The sequence below is a fragment of the Populus trichocarpa genome, chromosome 4 (assembly GCF_000002775.5).
Source record: "Populus trichocarpa isolate Nisqually-1 chromosome 4, P.trichocarpa_v4.1, whole genome shotgun sequence".
NCBI lineage: Eukaryota > Viridiplantae > Streptophyta > Magnoliopsida > Malpighiales > Salicaceae > Populus > Populus trichocarpa.
The window spans coordinates 20,438,612-20,463,775 of NC_037288.2; the positions used below are offsets into that span (position 1 = coordinate 20,438,612).

General features: G+C 36.6%; 2 protein-coding genes and 1 long non-coding RNA gene across 14 annotated transcripts in view; 2 read left to right on the forward strand and 1 right to left on the reverse strand.

Annotated features, from left to right (window-relative positions):
* The window catches only part of LOC18104714 (putative disease resistance protein RGA3), a 137,675-nt gene that overhangs the window by 19,999 nt on the left and 92,512 nt on the right, over window positions 1-25,164 (forward strand). The window contains exon 2 of one of the 6 annotated variants that reach the window (XM_052452210.1): window positions 6,402-6,723. The exons of 3 other annotated variants lie outside the window; for them this stretch is intronic. In XM_052452210.1, coding sequence (XP_052308170.1) covers window positions 6,402-6,723 — 322 coding nt within the window. The remainder of the gene's footprint in view (window positions 1-6,401; window positions 6,724-25,164) is intronic. 2 more of the 6 variants (XM_052452208.1, XM_052452209.1) reach the window with 2 other exon arrangements.
* On the forward strand, window positions 7,029-12,513 carry LOC127905204 (probable LRR receptor-like serine/threonine-protein kinase IRK). Its single transcript, XM_052452250.1, has 4 exons — window positions 7,029-9,082; window positions 10,539-10,720; window positions 10,828-11,436; window positions 11,521-12,513. The coding sequence occupies exons 1-4, from the start codon at window positions 7,029-7,031 to the stop codon at window positions 12,180-12,182; spliced, it is 3,507 nt and encodes a 1,168-aa protein (XP_052308210.1). The 3' UTR covers window positions 12,183-12,513.
* Window positions 14,083-21,043, reverse strand: LOC112327181 (uncharacterized). 7 transcript variants are annotated; one of them, XR_008059006.1, is made up of 9 exons: window positions 20,913-21,026; window positions 20,766-20,821; window positions 20,563-20,640; window positions 18,272-19,625; window positions 17,799-17,892; window positions 16,031-17,703; window positions 15,586-15,818; window positions 15,280-15,475; window positions 14,083-15,144 (listed from the first exon to the last, which is right to left on the reverse strand). It is a non-coding gene; the product is annotated as an uncharacterized LOC112327181 (long non-coding RNA). The 7 variants fall into 7 exon arrangements; XR_008059007.1 differs by lacking the exon at window positions 17,799-17,892 and having other exon boundaries at window positions 14,083-14,657; window positions 14,860-15,144; window positions 20,913-21,025; XR_008059004.1 differs by lacking the exon at window positions 17,799-17,892 and having other exon boundaries at window positions 16,031-16,338; window positions 17,421-17,652; window positions 20,913-21,021.

Below are 25,164 nucleotides of genomic sequence, written 5' to 3' on the forward strand. Positions count from 1 at the left end.
GGAAATTCAAAAGCTTGAGAACTCTCAAATTGCAGGAATCTGATATCACAGAGTTACCAGATTCAATTTGCAAGCTGAGACATTTGAGATATCTTGATGTTTCGGATACTGCTATCAGAGAATTGCCAGAATCCATCACCAAGCTCTACCATTTGGAAACATTAAGATTCACTGATTGCAACTCACTAGAAAAGCTTCCCCAGAAAATGAGAAATTTAGTGAGCTTGACACATCTTCATTTTAATGATCTAAACATGGTGCCAGCTGAGGTGAGACTCTTAACACACCTTCAAACTCTGCCTTTTTTTGTTGTGGGTCCAAATCATAAAATTGAAAAAGAGCTGGGATGTTTGAATGAACTAAGAGGAGCATTGAAGATATCCAAGCTTGAACAAGTTAAAGACAGAGAAGAAGCTGAAAAGGCAAAATTGCGTGAAAAAAGAATGAACAAATTGGTGCTTAAATGGAGTGATGATGAAGGTAACAACAGTGTTAACAGTGAGGATGCGTTGGAAGGCCTGCAACCTCACCCAGACATAAAAAGCTTGAAAATTAAGGGTTACGGTGGTGAATATTTCCCATCATGGATGTCTGCATTGCCGCTCAATAATCTGACGGTGCTGAGAATGAAAGACTGCAGCAAGTGCAGACAACTCCCAACACTTGGATGTCTTCCTCGCCTTAAGATTCTAGAGATAAATAGAATGAGTACTATAAAATGTATAGGCAATGAGTTCTATAGTAGCAATGGCAGTGCAACAGTATTGTTTCCAGCACTAAAAGAACTCTCTCTAAACAGTATTGGAGGTCTTGAAGAATGGATAGTACCAGGTGGAGAAGTTGTTGCAGTATTTCCCTGTCTTGAATAGTTGAGCATTAAGAAGTGTGGCAAGTTGAAAAGCATTTCGATATGTGGTCTTTCATCTCTTGTAGAATTTGAAATTGACAGGTGTGATGAACTGAGATATTTGTCTGGTGAATTTCATGGGTTCACATTGTTAGGACATTCAAGCAATCAAACACACATCAATTTACGTGGTTTGACAACTTGCCTACTCCACGGAGCTACTGGTTTGTATTAATCACTCAAAGAAACAATACAAATAAAGGAGGAGGAGAAAACTCTTCTCAACTCAACTCCACTCACTCAAGCTCTCTCTGCTGTTCTCACTTCTCTTCTGTTCTCTCTGTGTTTTTCACACACTCACACGCAGCTCTTCACTGAGCTTATATGTATACAAGATGGGAGTGAAGGGGCATAAATCATGCCTTGATTTATGCCTACCGTTTGTGTCCTCCACCATGTGCCAAGTGGGAGATTAGGTATTCCCACTTGCATATGGTGGGACATTGTTTGTCTCCACTAACTAACAATACATCTCTTCAAATTTTAAGGATACGGAGTTGTCCGAAGCTGGCATCCATTTCAAGCGTACAACACTGCACAGCTCTGGTGAAATTGGGTATATATGACTGCCCTGAGTTGATGTCAATTCCTGGTGATTTTCAAGAATTGAAATATTCTTTGAAGGAATTGTTTATTAAGGGATGTAAATTGGGAGCTCTTCCAAGCGGACTACAATGTTGCACATCTCTAGAGGTATTATCAATAATTGATTGGAGAGAGCTTATCCATATCAATGATTTACAAGAATTGTCTTCGCTTCGACGTTTATGGATTAGTGGTTGTGATAAGCTCATCAGTATTGATTGGCATGGTTTACGACAATTGCCTTCTCTTGTTGATTTAGCAATCAATCGGTGTCGGAGTTTGAGAGATATCCTAGAGGATGATTGCTTAGGCAGCCTTACGCAACTGCAGGAATTGAGGATCGGTGGTTTCTCAGTGAAAATACTTTTGCAGAATAAGTGAAGAACCGAGAAGCAGAAAAAATAAAAGACTTTGATCTCTACAGTGACTGTTTGTTACTGTAGATCAACACCAGAAATTTGAATTTGAACAGGGGATGTTTATTGCATGAAAACTGGATAATGATAAGGATAATTGCTATATTTTTACAGCAATCAATTACACTGATTTATAGAAGGAAAATAAACAGAAAAACTAAAATTAAGTAACACTACTGCCACGTTTGGCTTACATTTCGCCACTACTAACAATTCACCTAAGGACTTGTTCAATCCTTTATTCTAGCAGAAATAAAAAACAACACGTGAGCTGAACTGGTCTTCAAGCAACACGTCAGCAACTTAAGGCAATAAATTTCAACACTCCTCCTTGCATTAAGGGCTGCAAACCCCAATCATCCTGGTTAGAAATTCAAACCGATTTGCAGGGAGTGCTTTGGTAAACAAGTCTGCCAATTGATCTTCGGTTCTGCAATAAATCAATTCAACATCACCATTTTTCTGCACATCACAAACAAAGTATAGCTTGATATTGAAATGCTTGGTTTTCCCGTGGAACACTGGATTGTGAGAAATTGCTATGGCTGCTTGATTGTCAACTGAAATTTCAGTTGCTTCTTGCTCCTCCATCTGTAAATCACATAGCAATTTTTTAATCCATAGTGCTTGATTGACTGCTGCAGTTGCAGCTATGAACTCAGCCTCCGCAGTTGATTGAGCGACAATGCTTTGCTTCTTAGATGACCATGAAAACACAGCTGATCCTAAATTGAAACAAAACCCCGAAGTACTTTTCATGTCATCAACAAATCCACCCCAATCACTGTCAGAGAAACCATGCAACTTCAGCTTTTCACACTGTGTAAATTTGACTCCAAAATTGCATGTTCCTTTGATGTATCTCAAAACTCTTTTGGCTGCCCTCATGTGCAACTCGCTTGGACAGTGCATGAAACGAGCAAGAAGATTGGTTGCATATAATATGTCAGGTCTGGTTGCTGTTAAATACAGCAAGCAGCCAATTAAGCTTCTGAACCTCTCTTCATCTACCTTGGCAGTACCATCATCCTTGCTGAACTTGTCCTTCTGATTCATTGGAGTTGCAGTTGGCTTGCAATTTTCCATTTGAAATTTCTTCAAAATTTCCTTTGCATATTTTTCTTGTCCAATGAAAATTTCTCCTCTGTCTTGCTTGATCTCCATGCCGAGAAAGAAACTCATGAGCCCAAGATCACTCATCTCGAAAGCTTGCATCATATCCTGCTTGAACCTTTCAATTTGCTGCAAATTACTCCCAGTCACAAGAAGGTCATCAACATACAGTGACACAATTAGAACATCACCTTCAATTTTGTTCACATAGAGAGTTGATTCAGAGGGGCTTCTCTGGAAACCAAAACCTGTCAAGTACTCATCAATTCTTCCATACCAGGCCCTTGGTGCCTGTTTTAATCCATAGAGTGCCTTCTTCAACAAATACACCTTGTCAGCTTTGCCTTGAACAACAAATCCAGCAGGTTGTTCAACGTAAATTTCTTCTTGAAGAACACCATTCAAGAAGGCAGATTTGACGTCCAACTGGAACCCCTTCCAGTTTCTGTGTGCTGCAACAACAAGTAGCAATCGGATAGTGTCCATCCTTGCTACTGGGGCAAATGTGTCTGAATAATCAACCCCATACACTTGAGCATATCCCTTGACAACGAGCCTGGCTTTGAATTTGTTGATTGAACTGTCAGCGTTCAATTTGGTTCTGAAAATCCATTTTACGCCAATGATGTTTTTGTCTCCAGGTCTGTCAACAAGTTCCCACGTCTTGTTCTTCTCAATCATGAAGATTTCTTCTTCCATTGCCTTCTGCCATGATGGATTTTGTTGAGCTTCTTCATAGTTGTCAGGTTCGCACACAGCAACATTGCTCCTTTGATAAATTTCTTCAATTGATCGAGTACCCCTGACTGGTTCATCATCAATTGATTCGGAGTCAATTAATTTATCTTGCAAGGGCTGAATTTGTTTATTAATCAGCATGCTCTCCTGTGAATCAACCCACTCCCACTGTGCATCTTCATGAAATGTGACATCCCTTGTAATAGCAATTTTCTGATTTTGAGGATGATAAACCTTGTAGGCTTTAGAAATTGTGCTATAGCCAACAAAAATTCCTTTGATGGCTTTCTTGTCAAGTTTGTCCCTCTTAATCTGTGGAACATGTACAAAACATACACAACCAAAATTTTTGAGGAAACGCAAAGAAGGCTTATAATTATACCACATCTCAAAGGGTGTCATTTCTGTCAACACTGATGTTGGAAGTCGATTCTGGATGAACACTGCTGTGTTAGCAGCTTCTGCCCACAGTATTTTGGGTAGATTCTTCTCATGCATCATGCTTCTCACCATCTCCATGACATATCGATTACGCCTTTCACTTACCCCATTCTGTTCTGGAGTATAGGGGGTTCATCAGCCGTGGCATGACAAATTGACAAACGCAGACGATGAAGAGGGTGTTTGGCTTGAAAATATTGTGGTTTTTTTAAAAGGTAAAATATATTTTAAGTATAAACAACATCTAACCACACCTTCAAAAGCAATTACAACATGCTTTTTACTCAAAAAAACCACAAGCATAAACCTCTCATCCAAACACTCTTGAAAGGTATAGCAATATCCTTATGCAGGTGGGATCTCTCATTTTCATCCCGGCTTGAAAATAGAGAGACCAAATAAGAAAGTGGAGTCTTATAGAAAGGTCTTGTTTCATGGCGGAGGTGGAACATTCATGTTTGGCCTTTGCATGATGTTCTGTAGCTAAAATTGTAGTGAGAAATTGAAGAAAAATGTAAAGGGAAAAATCTGCAAAAAGTTGTACTAAATACAATATGCCGACGGAGGTGTCTGGAAATTTCTTAGCCATGGCATGATAAATTGACAGTGGTGGTTCGTGGAAGATGCTGCCAACAGCCATCAATCAATTAGTAGAGGGAGGAGGGGACCCTCATGCCACTTTCTCTGCTTTAATGTACAATGCATTCGAATACGCACTTCATTTCATCTTTAAAATACTTCACAATTAATTTTGTAAAAAAATTAATTTTAACAAAAACAAATTAATTAAATTTTTTAAAAATATTTTTGAACATAAAAATAATTATTTTTAAAGTATTTTTTATTTAAAAATATATAATAATAATTTTTTATTTTTAATAGTAGCATGTTAAAAATAATTTTAATTTAAAATAAAGAAAATAATTAATTTTTATGGAAAGAACTGTCCTTGTCTTGACCGTAGTGGTTCGTGAAAGATGCTGGCAGCTGCCATCAAAGATGCTGGCAGCTGCCATCAATCAAATAATACAGTGAGGGAGGGACCCGCTGCTTTCAAGTTGAATGCATCTCCCCATTCCAAAACACACTCCATTTCATCCCTATTTCCCAACTTTCAGACCATTCTTCTGTCTCTTTTCCTCAATCTTTCTTCTTTGATTTCCCAAAGAAAACAAGAGGACATGGAGGCTTTTCTTACGTTTCCCATGGAGGTGACTTTGACAAGGGTCAGTTCCATAGCTGCTGAAGGGATCAGACTTGCCTGGGGATTGGAGGGACAGCTGCAAAAGCTCGAAGAGTCCTTGACCATGATCAAAGCTGTGCTCAAAGATGCAGCCAGAAGGCCCGTAACAGACGATTTTGCGAAGCTTTGGCTGGAGAAGCTACAAGATGTAGCTTACGATGCTGAAGATGTTCTAGACGAGTTTGCTTATGAGAATCTCCGAAAAGACCAAAAGAAGAGAAACGTACGTAACTTTTTTTCATCCCACAACCCTACCAAATTCCGTTGGAATATGGGTCAAAAAGTTCAGAAGATCAATGAAGCCCTGGATGATATTCAGAAACTTGCAACTCGCTTTGGGTCTGGGCTGGGAGTTGCATCTCAACATGTAGAGAGTGGTCCTGAAGTTATCCGGGCTAAAGACCGAAAGACAGATTCCTTGCTTGGAAGCTCAGAAGTTGTAGTAGGAAGGGAGGATGATGTCTCTAAAGTTATGAAATTGCTGATTGGCTCGATTGATCAACAAGTTCTGTCTGTTGTCCCTATAGTGGGGATGGGTGGCCTCGGAAAGACTACTATAGCAAAAAAAGTTTATAAAGTAGCGAGGGAGAAAAAGCTTTTTGATGTAACAATATGGGTTTGTGTTTCTAATGAATTTAGTAAACAGAGGATTTTAGGAGAGATGTTGCAAGGTGTTGGTGGACCTATGTTGAGCAATCTAAATGAAATTATGGAAAGACTTAAAGAAAAGCTGGAAAAGAAGACATTTTTTCTTGTACTTGATGATGTGTGGGAAGGCCATGATAAGTGGAATGATTTGAAGGAGCAACTGTTAAAAATCAACAATAAGAAGGGGAATGCTGTTGTTGTAACAACGCGTATTAAGGAAGTAGCGGACACGATGGAGACTTCTCCAGGGATTCAGCACGAGCCAGGGAGACTTTCAGATGATCAATGTTGGTCCATTATCAAGCAAGAGGTGAGCAGGGGTGGACGAGAAACAATAGCTTCAGACTTGGAGTCTATTGGAAAAGATATTGCAAAGAAATGTGGAGGGATTCCATTACTTGCTAAAGTTTTGGGAGGAACTCTTCACGGAAAGCAGGTACAGGAGTGGCAGTCAATTCTAAACAGTAGAATTTGGGATTCTCAGGATGGAAATAAAGTTTTGCTCATATTGAGACTCAGTTTTGATCACCTGTCATCGCCATCACTGAAAACATGTTTTGCATACTGTTCCATTTTCCCTAAAGATTTTAAAATTGAAAGGGAAGAGCTGGTTCAACTTTGGATGGCCGAAGGTTTTCTTGGGACATCAAATGGGAGGACGGAAGACGAAGGCAACAAGTGTTTCAATGACTTGCTTGCAAATTCCTTTTTCCAAGATGTTGAAAGGAATGAGTGTGAGATCGTCACAAGTTGCAAGATGCATGACCTTCTGCATGATCTTGCATTGCAGGTCTCAAAATCAAAAGTGTTAAATCTAGAGGCAGATTCGGCTGTTGATGGCGCATCTCATATTCGTCATCTAAATCTCATATCTTGTGGGGATGTTGAGGCAGCATTTCCAAGGGGTGATGCTAGAAAATTGCGAACTGTTTTCTCAATGGTTGATGTATTCAATGGGTCTTTGAAATTCAAAAGCTTGAGAACTCTCAAATTGCAACGGTCTAATATCACAGAGTTACCAGATTCAATTTGGAAGCTGAGACATTTGAGATACCTTGATGTCTCACGTACCAGTATCAGAGTATTGCCAGAATCCATCACAAAGCTCTACCATTTGCAAACATTAAGATTCACTGATTGCAAGTCACTAGAAAAGCTTCCCAAGAAAATGAGAAATTTAGTCAGCTTGAGACATCTCCATTTTGATGATCCAAAGCTAGTGCCAGCTGAGGTGAGACTCTTAACACGCCTTCAAACTCTACCTTTATTTGTTGTGGGTCCAGATCATATGGTTGAAGAGCTGGGATGTTTGAATGAACTAAGAGGAGCATTGGAGATATGCAAGCTTGAGCAAGTGAGAGACAAAGAAGAAGCTGAGAAGGCAAAACTGCGTGGAAAAAGAATTAACAAATTGGTGTTTGAATGGAGTTATGATGAAGGTAACAACAGTGTCAATAGCGAGGATGTGCTGGAAGGCCTGCAGCCTCACCCAGACTTAAGAAGCTTGACAATTGAGGGTTATGGAGGTGGATATTTCTCATCATGGATATTGCAACTCAATAATCTGACGGTGCTGAGATTGAATGGCTGCAGCAAGTTGAGGCAACTCCCAACACTTGGATGTCTTCCTCGCCTTAAGATTCTAAAGATGAGTGGAATGCCTAATGTGAAATGTATAGGCAAGGAGTTCTATAGTAGCAGCATTGGCAGTGCAGCAGAACTGTTTCCAGCACTAGAAGAACTCACTTTGCGGGGTATGGATGGTCTTGAAGAATGGATGGTACCAGGTGGAGAAGGTGATCTAGTATTTCCTTGTCTTGAAGAGTTGTGCATTGAGGAGTGTCGCCAGTTGAGGCAACTCCCAACACTTGGATGTCTTCCTCGCCTTAAGATTCTAAAGATGAGTGGAATGCCTAATGTGAAATGTATAGGCAAGGAGTTCTATAGTAGCAGCATTGGCAGTGCAGCAGAACTGTTTCCAGCACTAGAAGAACTCACTTTGCGGGGTATGGATGGTCTTGAAGAATGGATGGTACCAGGTGGAGAAGTTGTTGCAGTATTTCCTCGTCTTGAAAAGTTGAGCATTTGGCAGTGTGGAAAGTTGGAAAGCATTCCGAGATGTCGTCTTTCATCTCTTGTAGAATTTGAAATTCACGGATGTGATGAGCTGAGATATTTTTCTGGTGAGTTTGATGGCTTCAAGTCTCTTCAGATTTTAAGGATATTGAAGTGTCCAATGCTGGCATCCATTCCAAGCGTACAACACTGCACAGCTCTGGTGCAATTGCGTATATACGACTGCCGTGAGTTGATCTCAATTCCTGGTGATTTTCGAGAATTGAAATATTCTTTGAAGACATTGAGTGTTAATGGGTGTAAATTGGGAGCTCTTCCAAGCGGACTACAATGTTGCGCATCTCTAGAGGAATTAACAGTAATTGATTGTAGTGAGCTTATCCATTTCAGTGGTTTACAAGAATTGTCTTCGCTACGAAGTTTAGGGATTATACGTTGTGATAAGCTCATCAGTATTGATTGGCATGGTTTACGACAATTGTCTTCTCTTGTTTATTTACAAATCATCACGTGTCCCAGTTTGAGAGATATCCCAGAGGATGATTGCTTAGGCGGCCTCATGCAACTGCATTATTTGAGCATCGGTGGTTTCTCAAAGGAGATGGAGGCTTTTCCTGCAGGAGTTTTAAACTCATTCCAACACCTCAACTTGAGTGGGTCCCTCAAATACCTAATGATTGATGGATGGGATAAACTGAAGAGTGTACCACACCAACTTCAACACCTCACTGCCCTCGAGAGATTGAAAATACGTTATTTCAATGGAGAGGAGTTTGAGGAAGCATTGCCAGAATGGTTGGCCAACCTTTCTTCTCTTCAATGTCTTTCGATCGAGGATTGCAAGAATCTCAAGTATATGCCAAGTTCAACAGCCGCCATTCAACGCCTCTCCAAATTAGAGCTATTGTATATCTGGTACTGTCCACATCTATCAGAAAATTGCAGAGAGGAGAATGGCTCTGAGTGGCCCAAGATCTCTCATATCCCAAAAATCTATATAAGATAGAGGGTACACGTGTACAGGAAGTTGGGGCTTAAATTATTCCGTTACTTTGTAGTATGGAGAGGAGAGAGAACCAATTAAAGAATTCAAAATAATGAAAGCAGCAATAATTAGACTTCATTCTTTTAAGAATGGTTTATTTATCATATCCCAGCATTCTTTAGAGTAATATCTTATTATCTTTTTTTATTATGTTAACAAAATGTATATTTAAAAATTATAACCATGAAATCAATAATTTAAATTAGACTTTTACTTTTTTGAAAAATTGCCTAATCATTTCATTTAATAACAACCAATAAGATTATTACTACTGAGATTACTAACCAACCACTTAACCTAAATTTGATTCCGTGGACTGAATATTATGTATCAAAATATAAAATGAATAGCCATTCAGCATTCTTTCAATCATTACTCTAATATCATTCTTACAACATAAATATTTAAACTTAAGATTGTTTCCATATATTACAAATATTTGCTTTATCTATACACTATTATTTATTTCACTATTATAAACTTTATATACAATTATGATACTTTAAACAAACCATTAAATCTTAAAATTAACCAATTGATAAAACTCACATCAAATAGCGGCATTCATCATATGCATAGGAATTTAATGATGATTTGTTAAAATTTAAAAATTATAACCAAAAAATTGCCTAATCGTTTCTTGCCTACATGTAGTAACCAATTTTAACCAACCAATAAGATTATTAGTGAGATTACTAACCAATCACTTTTAGTAGCAAATACAATTAAAGCTAAAAACACTCTTTAGTTGACCCCAAGATTTAAAAAAAGAAAAAAGGCAAACTTAATTGGCTCCAGTTGATATAAAATATAAATTAATATATTATATATTGCTAATACATTATCTAACTCCAACCAATACAAGTACAAGTTTTTTTTTTTTTTTTTTATAAATCAAATGTTAACTTAGATAAGTAGTGATAGGATTGATTTAATCTTCAATTACAAAGTCTATGTCGACTGCTTATCATGTATGCCTTCCTGTATTATTTGAGAATGAGCAGCACTCGTATTTTGAATATTGCAGAAACCATGTAGTAATCCCATTTTTCTGAAATTTTATAAATACAGAAACAAATTGCTTCCATATAACTATTAAACAAACAACTTCCAAGATTTAAAAAAGAATCCAATGTAAAAGGGATGCAAAATTTTTACAGTTCAACTTCTGTTAGTTACAGGCATAAATTTGGTTTAAACCTTCTTATTGAGCTCAAAGCACAAAATAGTTTGGAAGAAAAATGCTGCAAATAATGGTTCCAAAAAAGAGCTCGAGGAATGAACAACCAAACTCACCAAAATGCACAAAGAAACTTGAATTGGCAGGGATGGCAAATTCTGTTTCCAGCAGCATCAGTACAAAAGTTCTTCTCCATTACCAGTATCACACGTCCATAAAAAAACAGTGAGAGAGGATGGTATTGCTTGGCCAGTAAATGTAGCAAGTAATGAATTGGAGGGTCCAATCCCAGAAGCCCTAAGCAGATTGAGTCCACATTCATTTGCGGGTAATCTTTCTATCCAAGCACAGATTACTTATGCAACTTTATGATGTATCTTTAACCTTTCAGCAGCATTTTCCTGAGAAAATCTTTCTTAACTAAATCATTTTCAGGCAATAAAGGACTATGTGGACCCCCGTTAGGGCCATGCATACCCTCTCCACCTTCTACCCCCAAATCCAATGGGAAGAAATTTAGCATTCTATACATTGTATTGATTGTGCTGCTAATGCTAGCAGCCATTGCTTTTGCTTTCCTTTTGGTTTCCCGAAAAAAATGTAAAAGTCGAATACAGAGGACAGCATCATCACCAGAGGAGAACTCCAACAAAATGGTGGCTTCTTATTATAGAGATGTACATCGTGAATTGTCAGAGACTAGTTCTCATGCAAAGAAGGCTGATCATGGAAAGTTGACATTCCTGAAGGATGACATTGAGAAGTTTGATTTGCAAGACTTGCTTACAGCCTCAGCAGAAGTTTTGGGGAGTGGGACATTTGGATCTTCATATAAGGCAGTTGTCGTTGGACAACCTGTGGTTGTTAAGAGGTATCGGCATATGAGCAATGTGGGGAGAGAAGAGTTCCATGAGCACATGAGAAGGTTAGGGAGGTTGAAACATCCCAACTTGCTGCCTCTTGCGGCATATTACAATAGGAGGGATGAGAAGCATTTGGTTACAGAGTTCGCTGAGAATGGTAGCCTGGCTAGTCACCTTCATGGTAAGTTCATGATGCATCAACTGTACTTTTTCTGAAATCGTCAAGTCTTTGTGTTCTTACAGCCATTCTGCCTGTCTTCTACAGGAAATCATTCACCGGAAGAAGATGGACTTCATTGGCACATCCGCTTGAAAATCGTCAAAGGAGTAGCCAGGGGTTTGGCTTTTCTCTACAATGAGCTTCCTATAATTGCTCCTCATGGACACCTAAAATCTTCCAACGTGCTCCTAGACGAGTCGTTCGAGCCTCTCTTGACAGATTATGCTCTAAGACCCGTGGTCAACCCTGAACATGCCCACATGTTCATGATGGCTTACAAGTCACCTGAGTATGCACAACAAAGCCGGACATCAAACAAGACAGATATATGGAGTTTTGGCATTTTAATACTGGAGATGTTAACTGGCAAGTTCCCTGAGAACTATCTAACACCATGTTATAACAGTGATGCAGACTTAGCAACTTCGGTTAATAACATGGTGAAGGAAAAGCGAACAAGTGAAGTGTTTGATAAGGAAATAGTGGGAACAAAATATAGCAAGGGAGAAATGATAAAGCTTTTGAAGATTGGATTAAGTTGCTGTGAAGAGGATGTAGAGAGAAGGTTGGACATTAAGGAAGTTGTCGAGAAGATTGATGTACTGAAAGAAGGAGACGAAGATGAAGAACTTTACGGGAGTGAAGGGAATGCATATAGTGTTAGAGGGAATGACCAGGAAGGATATTCCTTCACAGTGGATCGATGATTGTCGGAGGAGCATGAAGTAAAAGGCATATAGAACAATATCACAAGGGATGACAGGTTTCCTGACTCCCACACAGTGAAGAACAACATGAAGAGTGGAGTGATCTGTTATGAGGGTTAGCTTTCTCTGTTAACTGTAGAAAATGTTGTAAAGCAACAATGGGGGTTCATTAGCTGATAGAATTTTAATTTTATGTTTTTGGGTTTTAGAGGGAAAGAGGAAAAAAGGAAACCTGTAAGAATATTTTTTCTTCTTCCATTCAAATCATTTTGGTCATCATTTGTGTTATCTCCCCCGCATGAAAAGTAATACTAATAGGTGGTACGCCTGATTCATAGCATCACAGTAAACCAGGTCTGATTTGTAACAATCCTTGTTATTCTTCACTCCTGACTTCGGCAGAATTTTGTAAACTTGGCATTCATTTGACAGAGCAATTTATTTCCAGCTGCTAGAATTCACACGCAAGTCCTCGTCCTACCATATATTTTCTGTCTCTTTTCTCGGTAAGTTTATGATGCGTTTGAATTCTCCCTGCAGTGTATGCTCCTGTCATAAGGCATCATAGGCTCAAGCTTTGCTATCATTCTTAAACTCAAACTAGAGTCGTAGGTAGTATTTTTCCACAGGGAAGTCTTCCGATGACATGCTGTTAAGGTTTTCTTGCCCTTAAAGGCTTGATCAAATGGATAGTTAATGTTGCAATCTTTATAACCAGAATCCCTCAAAAGGAATTAAAAAAAAAAAAAAAGATTTCTTCATGAAGATTTAAAAAGTCACAATTTTATTTACTGAGAACTTTATTCTTTCAGACTGATCATTACATTTGGAACAAGAATCAGCACATTTAATTAAATTACAGAGATCACCTTGACCAGCAGTGCGTATCTAGTTGAAGGTGCCATATATACACTTGATGATAATTCATGTGGGTGAAAAATGACATTAATTAACAAAAACTAAAGGGTGGGGTAAATTAACTTTCACCCGCATTCATTGCGGATTATAATTTGTTATTTTATTTTTTGTTGATTTTTTTTAAAATATTAAATAATTGAGAATTTAGTTTTGTATTTTTTTTTATCTTTTTTATAGGATTAATATGGTTTATAAATTTTTTAGAATAACTCAGATTGCTTCTATATAAGGGTTTGATAAGGTATCTTTTTAATTGAACTTGAATTTTTTTGCCGTGTATATTTTTTTCTCATAATTAAAAAAAAATAGTTTAAGATAAAAGTCATGTTATTAAATTTTATAAAATCCATAGACATGTTCACAAGTTTGGTTGGTTAACCTGGTTCGTGAGTTTGATAAGTTAAACTTTTTTTTTCAATTTTATTTTATTTTATCCTTAGATATTGGGTTAATTGAGGATTCAGTTTCATAATTGATTTTGTTTTGTTTTATATGAGGTTATCATGGTATAAAAAAAATCTCTGTATTGGGTTGGTGTTTAATTTTATTATCATATAATTAAATAAAAAATAGTTTTAAAAAATAAATTATAATCCCACTGGTACTGGTACTGTCTAGATATGCTTTTTTTTCTTTAATTGTTCTAAATTTATTTATTTTTTTAATTTCTTCCTTTAATATTGGAGTTGGTATTCAATTTTGTGATTGTTTATTTTTGTTATCGTATAATTAAATAAAAAATAATTTTTTAAAAATAAATTATAATCTCACTAGAGTTCATAACCCTGTTTGCTGGTTTCGAGAGTTTACTTGCTGTCCGGATATGCTTTTTTTTCTTTAATTGTTCTAAATTTATTTATTTTTGCAATTTCTTCTTTTAATATTGGAGTTAGTATTCAGTTTTTTGATTGTTTATTTTTGTTATCGTATAATTAAATAAAAAACAACATAAAAAATCTAAGAAAATTAAGGGAGATTGGCAAAACATGAAATTTCGAGCCGAATTTTAGAATTTTCATGTAGCAGATGATGGTTCTCAATAGAACTGGCCTAGGAATCTCTTATAAAAACTTGAATATAATTCAATAATCATGTAAACAATGGTATAGAGTCCATCAGTGAACAAAGTACACCGAAGACCATCCTTTATTTAGTAACATCGTGTGTCCATTGAAACGGCACAGCTTCATCAATGGCCCTCGATCTCTAAATATAGGCAAGCTTCTAAACAGGGACTGAGAAAATGAGGGGTGTCATTTCTGCTGGAAACACACTGAGGCTTGCATCCAATTGCCATTTCCCTTCAGAAAGCACTTAAAACTCCTCTTTGACCAGAAAGCATCAGAGCACATCCAGGGTGATAGAAGAGAGGTTTCAAGGCCTCTTAGGCGGTCTTCTCTTGATGACAATTACAGGCCTTTGAATTCTTGACCACTTTTGCGGATTCCCGTCCTTTGAATTCTTTTCTGTGTTGAGAAGATACAAGACAGCAAATGTGGCTCTCGAAGGGACACGGTACCAAGAAGGGAGGAGAAGGAAATGGGCTGGTGGCAGTTGCTGTAGATAAAGACAAGGGGAGCCAAAACGCATTGAAATGGACTGTGGAAAATCTTCTCTCCAAGGGCCAAAATCTTATTCTAATCCATGTTTTTTATAAATCATCATCATCATTTGTTACAAGTAATTTATAATTCTCTATCTGATTCGTTATTTAGAATAATGACAGATTATGATGTTGAAAGGGGGTTGCTCAGCTTACATTCAATGCCTTACAGCTCCTTTGATCTCTCAAGTGGTTTTTCAAGTTCTAGGTTTCATGTTCTAATCTTCTTTCTCTTCCACATGTTTGCATTGTTTCACGACCAGGCCATGGATCGCCTGGTGATTATTCTTCACCAGGGAAGCAGCAGCTTGAGAAGATGGCAAAGGATCTCTTCCTTACATTTCGATGCTATTGTACTCGCAAAGATGTACGTTTCTGAGCCTGTCATTGTTATTCCTCCTTTCCACGATATAAATATGCACCTTTAGGCGTGCAAAATGTCTAGAACATGAGAAGAATAAAAGAAGTTAAAATCTACAGGAATCTCTCTTATAAACACAAGCATCCAAAATGATGGAAGAAAACCATCATTTTTCAATTTCTCATGCCTTTATGCAGATAGATGTGCAAATGTACCTTGTTTCTCCTTTCCATTCCAACATACAGGTACATTGCCTTGATGTTGCAGTTGAAAGCACAGATATAGCAAAAGCAATAACAGAATATGTTTCCCATGCAGCAATCGAGACTTTGGTTCTCGGAACCCCATCACGGAGTGGATTTATGAGGTATTTTTGCCGTCCCTAGCCCCCTCCTGACTTGGCAACTCTACCTGCACACACCCCACCAGAATTTAAATTCAGGTTACCTTCAATCTGTGTAAAAACAGGAAGAACAGACTATTTCCAACAAAAGGAACTCAGTTTTACTTGAAGAGTACACCTTTTGGTATTGTGGTTCGGGTGTGTTTCAAAATGCTTTTGGATTGATGCTGTTTGAGGTCCTCTTTTATGGTTTCGAGACCCTCACAGCAAAAACTTTGAAAAGCATTCAAAACAGCATCAGTTTTGGTGCTATTTCAGATGAAAAGCACTTTGTTTTCACATAGGTCAACTTTCAGAATACTAGCAGAATTTTATATATTCTCCTCAACTCTGAACTTTGATTGGCAATATCTGATAAGCAAATCATTGAACAGTCAGGATAAATCACAGACAGATGGAAAGATAATCAACAATAACAATCACGAGAGATGAAAATTGAGAATTCAATTCCATTTTTTGCTGATGTATTTGTGCATTGAGCGACCAGACTCATTTAACTCCAGTGGTTTTGTTATACAGAAAATTCAAGGCAGATGTACCAAGCACTGTGTCAAGAGGGGCACCTGATTTCTGTACTGTGTATGTTGTATCAAAAGGAAAGGTCTCTACAATGAGAAATGCTTCTCGTCCTGCCCCATTCGCCTCCCCACTTCTACATCAAATACAAAACCAACAGAACCAAAATAGTCCAAGGGTAGATTCTTCTGAAGCACTATACAAACATGTTTGGAGCATAAAAGGTTTATTCTCCCAATCATATGGTCCTTTTTCCATTTTATTTTGTCTTAATCCTAATCCAAAATCCAATTTATGGTCTTCTGCTGACAGAGAGAACGATGCCAGTCAAGCCTCGTATCTCAGTTGGTGAAACCTTCAGGTAAGTGAGGAATGCATCAAATCATTTTAGAAGATGAGAGGGGATGGCAGTGAACATGATATAATATAACGTGCATATATAATCAGTAAATATTTATGGAGTGATAGTCTGGGATGTCTTTGTAATATATTCTCTTTTTTTTATTGCTAAAGCTTGGCTATGATTTAATTTGTTCAAAGGCTGAACATAATACAACAGGTCACCATTAGGAAGAGGAGGACAGGGTCATAGTGTAAAATCATTTGCAGATCTCATGTCAGAAACTGACATATCATTTGTCAGCTCCAGCAGGCCAAGCACTGACCGCATGTCTTCTGTAACCTATGATTTCATGGATTCTGGAGCAACCCCTCGGTTTTCAACTAGCTCAGACACTAGCTTTGCATCTATACAATCAGGACCAAAGTTCTTTAGCCCCAATTACCATCAGGGATTTTCATCAATTTCACAAGATAGCGGCAGAACATCTTTTACTGGTTCAACACACAGCCTGGTAAGCAATTAACCGTTTTGACAATAGCATGATTAGGTAAATAAGCTCGACTAACCATCAAACACTGTAAACACTTAAGGAAATAAAGGATGTTTAATAATAGAGTTATTATTTTAACCATTTTTTTCCTATTAACAGGAAAATTAATCTAGTTAGATCATATCCTCAAGTTGTTTGATTCAGGCTACACTGTGAATATTGTCAAGAACAAGCAATTTAAGTTTTTCTTCGTTTTTCTCTTGGGTTATACACTGAATTCCGCAAAATAGCTAAGATTATTCGGTCAATTTAGATAGAGTAACATCCTATGATGGCTTGTAGCATAATCTTACATCGATCTTTCCATGATTGGAAAAAGCAATTTTATATTTTGATTTCTTTAGCCTTTCATTTGTTGTTTTAACTTTAAAGTCAATAAGACTGCGCAAAGTGTGATAATAAAGCACAGATGCATGATTCAATGCTTTCTCCTAATCTGTAATTGAAACATATAGGATGACATGGAGTCTGAGATGAGGAGGCTAAAACTAGAGTTGAAGCAAACAATGGACTTGTACAACGCAGCATGTAGAGAAGCACTTACAGCAAAACGGAAGGTACAGAGAATTCATTTTTTCTACGTGCACTAGTAAGATTCCCAGTAGGTTCTAAAATGGTATGTATATAGGCAACAGAGCTGAATCGCTGGAGAATAGAAGAAGAACGAAGATTGGAAGAGTCTAGGTTTTCTGAAGAAGCTGCACTGTCGATTATAGAGCAAGAGAAAGCCAGGTGCAGAGAAGCCATAGACGCTGCTGAAGAAGCTGAGAAGAGAGCTGCAATAGAAGCGCAAAGGAGACTCAACATAGAGAAAACCCTCAAAGAAGCTGCAAAAACGAAAAGAGCAAAGGATAATCTATCTTATCATGGTATCAGATACAGGAGATACAGTATTGAGGAGATTGAAGTAGCAACACAATACTTTTCGGAATCAAAGAAGATTGGGGAAGGAGGTTATGGCCCAGTTTACAACTGTTATCTTGATCAGACACCAGTTGCAGTCAAGGTTTTACGTCCTGATGCAACCCAAGGAAGGTCTCAATTTCGAAGAGAGGTGAGAAACAAAGAAAACTGGTTAATAATGCGATTGAAAATGCTTTTCCAAAGTGCTTTTTGTCTAAAAGGTACCAGATTGATGATTTTTAGGTGCTTTTGAATGATTTTGACTTTGACATATCAAAACCATTAAAAAGCACCAGTAAATGCATCAATTGGATGTTTTCTCAACCAAAACCTTATTGAAAATCACCTGACCTGCAGTGCCTCAAGTGTTCTAAATTGAAAGAGAAAAACAACAATGAGCATAACATTTTCAAAGCATATGAATCGAAGTTATGTAGACAGTTTTTTAAGAGAAGAAAATGAGCATTATGGAATTGAAAATCTAGTCTGTACCTTGCAGGTTGAAGTGCTTAGCTTAATACGGCATCCAAACATGGTACTGCTTCTAGGAGCCTGCCCAGAGTATGGTATTCTAGTCTATGAATACATGGCAAAAGGAAGCTTAGAAGACTGTCTCTTCAAGAGAGGGAATACAGCAGCTCTTTCTTGGCAAATCAGGTTCCGAATTGCAGCTGAGATAGCCACAGGTCTGCTCTTTCTCCATCAGACCAAGCCAGAGCCAGTGGTTCACCGTGACCTCAAGCCAGGAAACATTTTGCTAGACAACAATTACACCAGTAAGATTAGTGATGTTGGTTGGCCAGGCTTGTTCCTACTACTTCTGAGAATGTAACACAATACCACATGACATCAGCTGCTGGAACTTTCTGCTATATTGATCCAGAGTATCAACAAACTGGAATGCTTGGTGTGAAATCTGATGTATATTCCTTAGGGATCTTGCTTCTGCAAGTCATAACAGCCAAGCCACCAATGGGCTTGACTCACATTGTTGAACAAGCAATTGAAAATGAGACGCTCAAAGAAGTTCTAGACTCAGATGTGCCTGATTGGCCAATTGAAGAGACTTTATGGTTTGCAAAGCTTGCACTCCAATGTGCAGAACTGAGACGGAAAGACAGGCCAGATCTTGGCACAGAAGTCTTGCCAGAGCTCAACAGACTGAGAGATTATGCTGAAGAAAAGATGAACTACCTTTTTTTAGCTAAAGCTTTCGGCCCCTCCCCCAACCACAGCCTAGCTTCAATAACTCTTCCCATCAGCCAAATCTCAATAACTCCCACCAACCTTAGCCAACCTTCTGCAACTCCCACCAACCTCAGTCAAGTTTCAATAACTCAGGTTAGTACTGACACAATTCCTTTGCTTATGAGCCCACTGAAAGTTAAACTCGGGCAACAATCTTAAAGAATGAGGAAGAAAAGGGACTGTTACATGAAATTCCAAGAAAGAAGTATTAAACAAATGCCATCACAAGATTTGACATGATCATTGTTTTGTAGTAGCAAGCATATAAATTCTCCATTTTCCCAACTAAACTGGGGAGATTAGATTTTATTCTAAATATTGTTGGTAAACATTCTGCAGGAAGCAATGAGCAATACTGTAGTTGGAAATCTAGGAAGCCCGAAGAGCCAATCAAGCAGTTAATGGCAAACAAAAGCAGAAGCAGGTACTGAAAACGATTATGTTATTACATGGAAATTAAAGGTCACCTTAATTATTATTAACTTGTTCAAAAAATCTTACTCTCAGAGCCAACACAAGAAAGCTAAAAGAAGGCCAATGGTAGTTTTCTTGCAGCCACATTTTTACAGAGAATCCATCCAATAAGCAATTTTAGCCCCTGACAGCAGAAACATGAAGTTGGGAATTTTGTGTTGTTTTGGGTTTTCAATGTATTTATATATGATGCACATAACTCAAATGCTGTTATTTTACAACTTTTTCAGACATGTACCTTTTCTGCTATCAGCAAAAGGTTTCAAACCATATATATACTTCGCATAACTCAAATGCTGTAATTTTACTCTACTCTGAAAATCTGGCAAACAATGGGAAAAATCAAAATTCTCACTTACACACATTTATCGTAGTACCAGAAGTCCTAAACCATACCAATCTATACATTCTAATGAACTTGATCTTATTTTTTCCCTTTCAATTCTCCGTCAATAAACTAGAAAAGACCCTTTTCCCTCGTTTGTTCTTAACCAAACTGGCCAAGAAAAGAGAAAGTGAGCAAGAAAAGAGCAAGAAACAACACCAGTACTTCTCAGTCTTGCACTCATCAGCTTCTTCTGATACTTGAAATCAAGAAAAGGAAACGGATAAAATAAAGGGTCAAGGTGAAGAAGTCAAGTCTAAAAGTGAGGCCCAGGTCGAGATTCAGGTTTGTCTCTCTTTCTCTTTTATTATTTATGGAACTTATTTTTACGCGTGTAGGAAAAATTATGTAATTACGCACTCACGAGTGGTTTTATTTATGGAAAAACTGAAAAGTTATATTCTTCTTCTACAGGCCGAAAGTCGAGAAAGAAGAAGCTCATAGCCCTGATGATGTTCAACGTTTGTACTTGGTGCTAGGGCCAGAGTCTGGTGACACACACAACATTCCTCAACATACACATCATAAAACCACTAATCAAAAATAGGAGGAAGCTCAGACATGCTCTTAAACCTAATCAAAAAGTGCTTCAAAAAAAAAAAACAAAAAGAAACCAGCAGGATCTCTGAAAAGAAACAAAACTACGAATCATAGAGAAAAATCGCAAATCACGAACCGGAGCAGCATCACGCAACCTAAGCCATGGAACATCAGGTGGTTGCGCCAGCAAAAGGTCGTCAAAAGAGCCGAAATCCTGAGAAAGAAAGCAGAAAATAACACCACAGAGCTAAATTCAACTCTAAATAAATGAATAAATTCGGGACAATACATGGGAAAACAACTGTCAAATGACAATCGGTGAGAAAAAACAATGGAAACCTGGAAGATGATAAAAAACCAACGACGTTAAATTGAATTCCAATAGAGCTACACCACTGTGCAGAAGAGAGAAAGCAGGAAAGCAAAACCATGTAAAGAAAAGAGATAGATTAGCATAGCGACTCAAATCAAGCTGAAAATTCATACCTAAACTCTCATCAATCAAAGTTGATGCAAAACGCACTCCCATTGGTGGCTTCAATTGAGAGGGAAGGGCAGGGCGGGAAACCAGGCGAAGAGAGGCAGAGTGAAAGGCAGATGCAAAACGAGTTGATGAGTCAAACGCAATAGGAAGCAGGCCCAAGCAAAAGAAACAAATAGCCCAATAATAAAAACAATCATGCTCCCAGCCCAAGGCCCACCAACATCACCCAAACAAATGGAAAAAAAGCCAGGCAAGATAACTTGACCGTGAGGCAAAATGGACTACTGCTCCAATGAATGAATAGAGACACGTGTCTTGATGCACAGTGGATTCACTAATCCTTTTATTGTTATTTTTATAATTATAATTAAAATTAAAAAACTAGTTAAGGTTGTTTTTTTGTTGGATAGGACGTATATAGATAATACATATATGTTTTGAATAATCCAATCGCGTTTTATTTTATTTTTGATAGTTTGTAATATATATTATATAATATACTAAAAAAAATAATTTTTTTTTGTTTATTATGCCCCTTTTCATGTAACATTATAGATTGAAGAATTGCATTTTTTAAAAGATTTCACTTTGATTTTTAAATTTTTATTTTACGTGATTTGATTTTTTAAGCTCAAATTAGACCTCGATTGTATTTTTTTTTATAGAAGAAATGATGAATTGAAAGATAGGGGATTGAAGTAAAAATCTCGGATAATATAAGGGGTAAATTGAAAATCTTGTTAAAACATTTATTTTAGTCCCCCGTCTTTTTAGATATTATGTTTTGAATGATCCAAATGTGTTTTATTTTATTTTTATGGTTTGTGGCATATATTATACAATATATAGAAAAGAGATCAGTTTTTTTTTTGTTTATTATACATTATTTCATTGTCACAACCCGATTTTCAGATTCATAATCGGCACATAGACAAGGTCTCCTTCCAGGATTCTATACTTATATGAACTCAAACTCACATACAAACTTAATATTTAAATAACTCATTTAGAGTTCAACGCAACAGTAATAACAAAACTGACTTCATAATATAATTTAATTATCTTAATACAAAAATTAATATAAATTCATAGTTATGAAGCATTAACTAGATATAAAGAAAAAGTACAAATTTCAACGAAAAAAGCAAGTTATGAAGGTCCAACAAAAGTGACTTGCTAACAAGCTATAAGCCTGAAAAAATAAATAATGAGAGGGTGAGTTTAACAACTCAATTAGTAGATAGCGTTCAATATACATACATGAGGTAATATAACAATGAGGAATATATATACAATTATGACTTTAGGTTCTTATAGGAAAGTTTCTCAAATAGGTCATAACAAGAATATCATATGGTAAAACTCGTCAAAAAATTAAAATGCAATGAGCATGAGGCTTTGTACTATGGGATGATCAGTCCATACAAGTTGATGACTCCCCCGACCAACTAGGGTTCAGATACGATGTGCACAAAGACAAACATTACCATGTTAGTATGGGTATTCTAACTGACATTCATAGGTTCATAATCATAATCAAACAGATATTTTTATATCTAAATGCTTAACTCATGACATTAAACCAAATGAGGAGCCATCAATTTAAAAGTCAATTCAAAATATATATTAGTTCATATCAAGAATTCAGAATCAACAGTTGATCATGTTTTTATCATAACATAGATAATAATCAATATATATATTATCAAGAAGCATGATCCAATTCATATTAACAACTCAAATATTTATAATATTTCTCATGCATACGGAAAATTATTTACTCACCTAACTCAAAAGTGAATAGAAATCAAAAGCAGATACTGTAGGAAATTCTACTGATGTCCCACATGCAGAATATCAAGATTATCTGAATACAAATGAGACATATTAAAAAACAACTCGTAAAGAACATACAACCTATTTAATACCCTTAACTAATGGTCTATTTCTTAGCCCTGTATGTTTTTGAACTAAACTAGTAATTTTTTTCAAAAACCCAAAAATTAAACGATTTTTCCGAAATCTAATTCATAAGAAAACAAATAATAAGAATTGATAATAATTCACTAAACAACCCTCAATTATTCATCAAAATGGCCTGAAAAACTAATATTACAGCTAGGGACCAATCTAGAATTTTGGCAAATTTTTAAGGGTCAAATTGCAATTTTGCCAAATTGGAGAACCAAAATAAACATGTCATAAATTCATAACTATACTGGAATTTTTCTCATAATCCATCCTCAGTTCTGTACAGAATCTCAAATTATGTTCTAGGGACTAATATGGAATTTTAATAGATTTTTAAGGGTCAAATTATAATTTTATCAAATTAGAGGACCAAACTGAAAATATCATAATTTCATAACAATACTGGAATTTTGTCCATAATTCATCTTTAATTCTATCCAAAATATCGGACTGTGCTCCAGGGACCGGTCTGTAATTTTTCTAAAGTTTGGGGACTAAACTAAAATCTTCACAATTTCAGGGACCAAATTAAAATTTCATCATCTTCAACTTCAAACCCGGATTTTCCATAGATCACCTACTGATATATCAAGATTTCTAACTCAAGATCATCCTTTAAACAAATCATAACTCAAAATCATCATCTTTACCTAAAATCTTCCAAAAACAACTAAATAACTCATTAACCATAACAATCAACCCATAACATTCAAGGGTGCGTTTGTTTCCTGGAAAGTGGTTTTCGGGAAACCACTTTCCAAACTTTCCTGTGTTTTTTTACCTTTAGAAAAGTTGGTCAACGGAAAACATTTTCCAGTCAAAGGAAATTTTGGTTTGGTTTCCAGGAAAGTGTTTTCCTTTTATTTTGGACGGAAAACACTTTCCGGAAGTTGTGAAAAAATTAGAAATGTCATATTATTTGTTGATTATATCAAATTTGGTCCTCAAACTTTTGATTGCTATATATATTTTGTTTTGAATTTTTTTTTTCAATTTCATCCCTTAAAATTTAATTTTTATATTAACTTTGATCTTTATTTTTATTTTGCTTTTTCCTTATCATTTTTTAATTGAAATTTTTTATCAATCAAATTTGGTTCTCGTTCTTTTGATTGTTACTTATTTTATTTGAAATAATTTATAAAATGTTAATTATTATTATTTTAGTTTCTTCATCTTTCAATTGTTTTTTTATTTTTTAGATTTGATTTATATTATTTTAATTATTATTTATTTTATTTGAAATAATTTATAAAATTATATACACTACAAGATTTCACAGTTTTACCGACGGAAAAATTCCGTCGGTCTGTGATTAGAAGTTCGTCGGTGATTTTTTTACCGACGTCATCACCGACGGAATACGTCCGCCGGCTTTACCTTCGTCGGTGATTCCCCATTCCGTCGGTATATCAGTCGGAAAAACAAAAAAAACATTTACCGATGGTTTTACAGACGGAACGTGCGCGCCAAAAAAAAAGATTCCCGCTTGAAATATACCGACGGATTTTCATTCTGTCGGTGAAGTTACAATTACCGACGGAAAATAGCCATCGTTAAATCGGTCGGTGAATGTATGAAATACCGACGGAATATTTCGTCGGTAATGGTAGAAGCTACTGTTAAATGGCGACGGAATAATTCCGTCGGTGAAAGTTTAAAATACTGACCGAATTCATCCGTCGGTGAAATCCTTGGTAATAGTTTTTTTCTTAATTTGTTTTTAAAAAATTATTTAGGATATATAATATAAAACTATATAAATTAATTGTTATACAAACCAATTATGCAAATAAAATTTTTATTAAACATAAAAAAAAAACAAAGTTAAATAATATTCATTACAAACTGAATATGTTTCAAGAAAAATAATAAATGAAGTTTTAAAGGTAAATAATGTTGATTACAAATTAATATAAAGATGATGGAGCTTGAGGAGGAGGAGGAGATCCTGGCGGAGGCTGGTGGTTATACGGCCAAAAAGGATTAGGCGCACATGTTCCGCTATTTGACAATTTCATAATCATTTCGTAAAGCTGGTCATAAGCCGCTTTTTGCTGTTCCTGAGCCGCTTTTTGCTGTTCCTGAGCCGCTTCATACTCCGCTTTTTGTTGTGCTTGAGACGCTTTGAATTGCTCAGACTCCGCTCTTTGTTCCGCTCTTTGTTGTGCATGAGACGCTTTGAGTTGTGCGTACTCCGCTTGTAGGTTATCGTATTTCTCGGTGAGTTGCTGCAAAGCCACGGACTCCTTAGATTGGGAGCTCGATATTGATTGGGAGCTC